The sequence below is a fragment of the Ctenocephalides felis genome, unplaced genomic scaffold, assembly GCF_003426905.1.
Source record: "Ctenocephalides felis isolate EL2017-DRISC unplaced genomic scaffold, ASM342690v1 CF-g0.4_SCAFFOLD_00845, whole genome shotgun sequence".
NCBI classification, from domain to species: Eukaryota; Metazoa; Arthropoda; class Insecta; order Siphonaptera; family Pulicidae; genus Ctenocephalides; species Ctenocephalides felis.
The window spans coordinates 64035007-64042643 of NW_020536999.1; the positions used below are offsets into that span (position 1 = coordinate 64035007).

At 28.0% G+C, this 7637-nt stretch overlaps 1 protein-coding gene across 1 annotated transcript; it reads right to left on the minus strand.

Moving 5' to 3' along the window:
• Window positions 1-1273: 1273 nt before the first annotated feature.
• Window positions 1274-6495, minus strand: LOC113363683 (cysteine-rich protein 2-binding protein-like). The gene is made up of 11 exons (XM_026606158.1): window positions 6288-6495; window positions 6085-6222; window positions 4788-4936; window positions 4039-4313; window positions 3616-3908; window positions 3345-3542; window positions 3208-3280; window positions 2878-3027; window positions 2490-2625; window positions 1535-1716; window positions 1274-1447 (listed from the first exon to the last, which is right to left on the minus strand). The coding sequence occupies exons 2-11, from the start codon at window positions 6216-6218 to the stop codon at window positions 1274-1276; spliced, it is 1764 nt and encodes a 587-aa protein (XP_026461943.1). The 5' UTR covers window positions 6219-6222; window positions 6288-6495.
• Between the last annotated feature and the right edge of the window lie 1142 nt (window positions 6496-7637).

The following is a 7637-nucleotide window of genomic DNA, read 5'->3' on the forward strand; positions in this document are numbered from 1 at the left end:
CACAATTTTTTTTTTTAATATATTAGCCTCACAATATCTGCATATGTAGCAAGTTTCTTTCAATTGCTAATATTATATTCCCTCGACGCTTGGAGTCATTCTTAATCGATTGAGCCCAAATTTGGTAAAAGTGAGTGTGTGGCATGTGAGCCGACGTTTTACCTTTTGTCAACGTTTTTTCTGAACCGAATCGATAAGCACTAGCGACAATCAGTCGAGCCGTTTTTTTTTCAAATTAGTAAAAAAGTTCAATTTTGTTTGTCACCGTTTTAGCCTAAATTCGTGAAACGGTTTTGAAAAATCAAAATTCATTCAAATCATATTAATTGGGAAATGTGCTAATTAGATTTTGTCAAAAATCGGTCGGGTCGTTACTTCGTAAATGTTAAAAACAAATTGTGACTTCTATGGCGATAAGGTTTCTGCTCAGGATGAACTTTCTAGAATATTAAACGCTTACAACAAATGGTATAATAAAATATTTATTATAATATCATTATTTATTATAAAATGTAAAGTTTTTATTACTTGGGCGCGCAAATTGCAATTTACGCATAAAAAAACGTTTAAAAACGAAAAATGAAACAAATAAATTTTATAAAAAATGAAGAATTTCAGTTCAATAAAATAAAATCATAGGTGACCAAAAAATGTCTTCGTCATCAAAGTGCTTATACATGTTTGCATGCCTGAGAAGGTGAATATTGGAATAGTGATAAAGTTAATAATCAAAACCCCCTTAAAGGTATGTTTCAACTATAGTTTATAAAAAATGGGGTAGGTGCAACATATATTTTCAATAATTCATTAAATATCTGCTAAAATATTTTGAAAAATAATTTTAAAGATAATGAAATACTAGTCTCACTTATTTTAATTTATGAGCAATATACAATAGGACAGCTTTTCAGGGACATAATCGATAACAATTATGATTTTTATAGAATTATAAACAAAATGTTGGAAAAAAGTAATACTCCAAAAGTATTGTGACGTTCATGCATATATGAGTAAGTATGTACTTAACCTGCATAAATATTCTTTTTTCATAAATCTCGTCAACTATATGATCTTAACACCTAGAAAACCTGGATTGAATGGGTTCAGACTCGATTTGAATTGGCTCTGGTGGAGAATAATAACCAAATGCCATTGGTCGAATTCTTATAGGTAAAAACTGCGAATTTACCAGGATTGATAGTCATTTCAGGTACGTACCACTCAATAAAATAAAATAACATATATTTCTAATATTTTCAATTTATTTTAATAACTAGCGAGATAATCTTAAATACAATGCATGCTTACATTCTTTGGACGTTGCATGCATATATTTATCATAAAAATCCAGTATAAATTCTTCAACTTTAAAACCAAATTTCTGATATAGTATTAATGCAGGATTTGTCGCGGACACATGCAATGTTATGTCTTTGCCAATACACGTCTGAAAAGATGTACATTTTCATATTACAAAGCAAATCTGTATTCTCTTTTCTTATTACAACAAAATATTAATAAAATTAATATTTACCTGTATCAAGTGGTATAACATGAACGATCCTATTCCACATTTTTGCCAATTTGGTCTTGTCCAAAGAAATGATATATAAGCCTCATTGTGATTAGCATCTGGTACTAGAAGTGCAAACCCAACAACAAGTTTCTTGTACAAGGCTACAACTGTATAATCAGGATATTGAAGTACATCACTAACTAAAATTTAGAAGCAATATATCAATAATTATAGCATTGCATAAAAATTCAAAGTGCATATGTACACATATATGTATATATATAAATATGGTTTTGATTTCATACAGTCGTACGCCGACTTACGAGCCTCACATACAAAGGAGCGATTTGTTTGCTTCGACATACGAGCAAAATTCGATATACGGGTTTTAAGCGTGTAAGAGTTCTCTCAAATGTGAATGACATAATAAAATTATAAAAAATTTCGTCAGTTGCAACAATGATTCCTACCATGGAAAAATTTTGGCTGTTTTATGATAGTTCATTATTTCAATAGTAGTTGTTAGTTAGTCATTTCAATTATATATTGATCTTAATTGTGTAGTAACGATTTACCCATGCAAATATGTTGAAAATAATTTCAATGTTTAAAATTGTAACTATACATTAATACTGATTTTACAGTTATATATGTTGAGTTCGCGTTTTTTCATTTTGTACATTTACAAAATATTAATTTTATAACCACAGGTTATAACAGAAGAAGTTGATAAAGAGTGAATCTCAAGATAAGAACCTTAAATGAATTTAAAGAGTTCAACGAAACCTATGTCCACATTTTCCACAATATCACAAACGGAGAGAAAAAAAAATTAAATTATTAAACAGTAAACTTATTCGGCATACCAAGCATGGTTATAGAACGAATTAAACTCATATATCGGGATACCACTATATTAAATATTACTTTAGGGAATGTAATTGAACTTATTATTCTAAAATTTAATAAGTACCATCTATTCCAGGCCAATAGAAATGTTCACAAAGGCTATTTATGACTGCAATATGATGTGGTCGAACATAACAATAATCAATCGGAGCTCTTTTCCCTTGCTCTTTGTTCACTTTCATTTTAATTTCATTCATTAGCTAAAATAAAATTATAAATTACACTCTGTAGTTTGTAATTATTGATTTTCCGTATGATAGGTAACTGAAATTGCAAAAAACCTTTTGTTTTGCATCCCTTAAAATTGATCAAAATTTTCACTGGAGAGTTAGAGTGATTTTCTGAATGCATCTGAAGAGTTTTATTTATTTACTGGCATAATACCCAAAATTTACAAAAAGAATGTGAATAATTATAGATGTGGTTATGTTTTTGCAAATTAATTGACTTACCTTTATCCATGGTGAAATAGTTTCATAATCTCGTCTAACAAATGGTTTAAGTTCTTTGTTTGTATAAGGCGATACAAAACAACTCCACAAACTCATTCCTGTCAAACGAGTGGCAAAGGAAATATTATCAATAACTGGTGCAGATACAACCTTAGAAGGAATAATTAATTATTATAAAACAAATAATAGTGCAAATATAATGCAATATATACAAATAAATAAATAAATATTAATATTTATTTCAAAGATCTTTTGAAAGTTTCTCAAATATTGTTTTTTAAAATTTTGAAACTGAAGAAATAAAAAGAAAAGTTTAGCCAGACTACTCACCTGAAACTTATCCAGAATATTAATTTTTCCAGCAGAATCATTACTTTTGTTTATATGTTGCCCTGATACAAGCCTATAAAATATGTACCAAAATATATATTCTGCTATTCAAACATTGTCATAAAATAACGTAATACCTATCCAAATTGAAATCAATATTTAATTTTCTTAACTCCTTCCGAACCTTGAGTTTACAGTGGAGTCTTCTAATTTCACATAATTTTGCTTTATCAATATGCTTTGATATATTTGGGTCATCATTTAAAATTTTCAGATAATGCTTTAATTTTGCATAGAGCTCGTGTTCCTGGTATTCAGTTAATGATTGAATATTTCTGTAATAAGTATAAACTGTAATTGAAAATATAAACATTAATATTTGATTATTAATGCATTTATATAACTCACTTGTATGAAATGTTCGGACTCGAATTGCTCCAAGGTCTAATTTTTGGCTTAATGTTAACATTAAATAGACTTTTGATGGGTGCAAGTTCTGCAACATCTACTTTATCCGAATTAAACTCTTGTTTACACACAGGTATCACAGACTTATCGCTCTTATGAATATTCATTAAATTGCTTGAAAATAATTTCCAATTGAACTGGTCATCTGATTCCAGTATTGAGTTTACATGACCATCATCAATGTTTATATCAAAAAGTTCACTTGGATCAAGATAAGATTTCTCTGAATAAACCTGAATGAGTATTTTTATTAACAAGATGTAATAAATAATATAATTTGTATATTTTTATTTGTAGCCTCTTACAGAATTTGCATGCATGCTTGCATTTGCATGTTTATTTTATGATGAATAAAATACTCACATCATCCATAAAGTTATTGCTATCATCACTTTGCAAATGCATCATTTTATATGGATGAAGTTCATCATCTGATGAAGTATCATTTTCGTACTTGTCCACATCTTTAAAAAACTGGCTTCTCAAACCATTAATATATTTCTCAAAAATTTCATGCTGTTCTATGAGTCCATAATCCTTTAATAATTGAAGCACTATAAATTCATCTTTTGTCATTAATGAATCTTTGTCCTTAAATTTATTCCTCACGTTATTCCTAACAGATATCACATCAGCATCTATAGTTATTATACATTTCAGTTGTAGCAAATATATTTTTAAAGTGTTTTCATATACATATGTCCAGAAAGTAATTATTTTTAGTGGAAAAATATTGAAGCTGTATTATATTTAGAAAAAAATATAGACAATTTTAAACTCTTTCCTCTAAATGCAGGAACAAAATTAGCAGTTAAAGAACAAAAATAGCTCATATATTAATTTAAAGAACAAAAATAGTTCATATATTAATTTTTTTGTAATAATTTTTGTAAAATACCACTCAAGATGAAAAGAAATTAATTAAAGAAAATATGAGTTAATTCTGGCTTTATATTTAGAAATAATTTATGTTACGTAACTGGCAATCAATACAGAAATAAAAAAACATAATTAGTTTCTAAACAATACAAGAACAGTATATTGGGTTCTACAAATCGGACTTATGATATTGCTATTGCAGAATATACAAAGGATTATGAAATGATACTTACAAAGCATTGAATAAACGCCCGGTAGAAGGTCATGAGATAATTTCCACCAGCCATTATCATTCAAATCACTAGTTCCAGATAGGAAAAATGATGGACTATTGTGTGATAATATACCAGCAATAGTACCTAACCAGTTTTTACGACGTTTCTTTAAAAGAATAATTTACATTGAATTACATTGTAAATGAAAACATACTAAATTGGCTTACTTAAAGATGAAACTTACTTAGATAATATATATATATATATATATATATATATATATATATAATATATATATATATATTGATTGTTCTTTTCCGAACAGTAAATCCAATAATAAAAAACAATTTGTTTTTTGTAGATGTTTAATAACGACGTTTCGGAACTAGGTACGCTCCATCATCAGGTTTATTCTGTCAAATACAATGTTTTTTAAAAATATTGATTAACATTAATTAATGATGGTCAATACAGATTAATTAGAAAAAAAAATTTATAAAGGAATGGATTATGTACCGGGGTAAGTGTAGATGTAACATCTACAAATATCCTCCAAAAAAATCAAGTGTTTTTAACAAAAAAATATTAGTGATGTAGATATATAAAATATTACAGGTAAACAATTTTTGCTTCTCAATTTTATATAAAACCTTTTTTAGTTAATTCTTATTACTCTTTACCCCGGTACATAATCCATTCCTTTATAATTTTTTTTTTTCTAATTAATCTGTATTGACCATCATTAATTAATGTTAATGAATATTTTTTAAAAAACATTGTATTTGACAGAATAAACCTGATGATGGAGCGTACCTAGTTCCAAAACGTCGTTATTAAACATCTACAAAAAACAAATTGTTTTTTTTATTATTGGATTTACTGTTCGGAAAAGAAACAATCAATATATTGAAAAAATCCAGGACTTATCTATTGAATATATATATATATATATATATATATATATATATGTTAAAGAAGTTAGTTTTGATGTTGAGATATATGAGTAAGTTCTTCAAGGGCAATACATCAAATAAAAGGCAAAAATTTAGAAGTTAATCTTTAATTTTTTCCAAACGTTTCAACATAGGATTTTATGTCATCATCAGTGGATATAAATATGGTCTTACATCAGTAACTAGTACAAGGCACATAATTTTGCACTATCATATAAACACTAACTTGTTTTTTTGTTTTTGTTGAAAAGAGCATAGCAAAGTATTTGTAAAATATAATATATTTTGCAGGGAAAAAGTAGTTAATGTGTATGTATATTTATTTATTTACAATATAGTTTATACATATATTGCATACTTACAAGTTTTGTGAAAATAGATTTTGCCAGTTACGATCAATGAAACTTATTATATGTGTTTTCCAATGAAAATATCCTTGGTTGCTGATTCCGGAAGATTTGCAAGACATATCATGTAAAGCAAGGACTATTGCCATAAACCTAAAATTAACTTAATTGAATAACTAATATTTATTATCTGCATTTCATAAAGCATTTTTGAATACCAGGAGATTTTATCTCTTATTATAATATCTTCTCCAGCAGAACATTCTGAACAAGTATAGACAAAGAAAATATCACCTGCTATCCCGCTTTCAAACAAACGACTAGGTATGCATTTAACATGAGCAAAATCTTGGCATACCTTACATTTTAAATAAGTGTCGTTAAAAGCGTTTAACTTAGCTGTACATTTTTTACAAGTCTGCGCAAATTTAGAAGCCATTCTGAATTTTGAGGTTGTAAACTTAAGAGGCTGGTTAAATTAAATTTATATATTTTATAAAATTAGTTTTATGTAATTTTCCCAGAGAGATCGCTTTCTATTTCTTGTTTTCTGTCGTACCATTGATATATAATTATAAATAATATTTACAGTAATATGTTCAACGTAAAACAGAAATGTAATCGAATTGTCATTTTTTGTTGTTATGTTATGCACGTGTGGCAGCAGAGTTTAGCACCATTTGATAGGGTTTAAATCATAGATACACAAGTATAAATTTAACCATAGATAAATAAGCATAAATTTAAATACTATATATTCTAGGCTAGGCTCTCCTTTAGCGGATTTTTAAGTGAAACTTGACGACTCATTGGTGAGGTTGGTGAGTTTCAATTCCTAGACAATATTAGAATACCATTAGAATACCGTGTGCTCTAGCAAATATTTGTTTTGGTCTAACACGTGCATTTTTAGGTTACTGGAAATTTGTTATAGTTTTTATATCATTTGCTCATCATAGATCTTTTGTTTATTTAAAATAACAGAGAAATTCAAAATTAAAATTTTGTTTGTTATTATTAAAATGTATTATATTTACAGACAGGATGGATAGTATTTTAAGAATAGCCTTCGGTGCCAATATGCTTGATGGAGAAGCGAAAAAACTTGTTTCCGCGCCGACTATGTGAAAAAAGTTAAGGAGAAGAGAGGTGTTTGTCTCGACACAATTTCCGTTAAAGTGAAATTGCAGGTAAAAGGATATAAATAAAGCAGAAAAATATGAAATGGTTTATCAAGTAAATTATTTATTTTTTGTAGCTTTATGAAAATCATACGCTTTCTGCACATCCTGTGCCCAACTTGGGAAACAATGCAAGCACATATTTGCACTTATTGTATTTTTAAATACAATAAGAAGCGCTACAAAAACTAGGTTTGCACAAGGTTGGGGCCAGCCATCAGTTGGTACACTGTCTAAGCAAAAGTACTCTAAGGAAAAGCTGGTGAAGGATGTATTTTTACCTCAAATATCTTTGCCTACTCGCTGTGTTAGGAAATTGGTTACAGATCCTGAACAATTACTTAACTGCCCTTATAGAAAGTACTTGCGTAGAGGAGCTGTGGATTT

Excerpts from the sequence above, each read along its gene's own strand:
- LOC113363683 (XM_026606158.1), bottom strand. The coding sequence starts at position 6,218 with ATGGCAATAGTCCTTGCTTTACATGATATGTCTTGCAAATCTTCCGGA. Across the intron at positions 3,909-4,038 it reads GCAATAACTTTATGGATGAT|GTTTATTCAGAGAAATCTTA; the intron begins GTGAGTATTTTA and ends ATACTCATTCAG. Across the intron at positions 2,626-2,877 it reads CTATTTCACCATGGATAAAG|CTAATGAATGAAATTAAAAT; the intron begins GTAAGTCAATTA and ends ATTTTATTTTAG.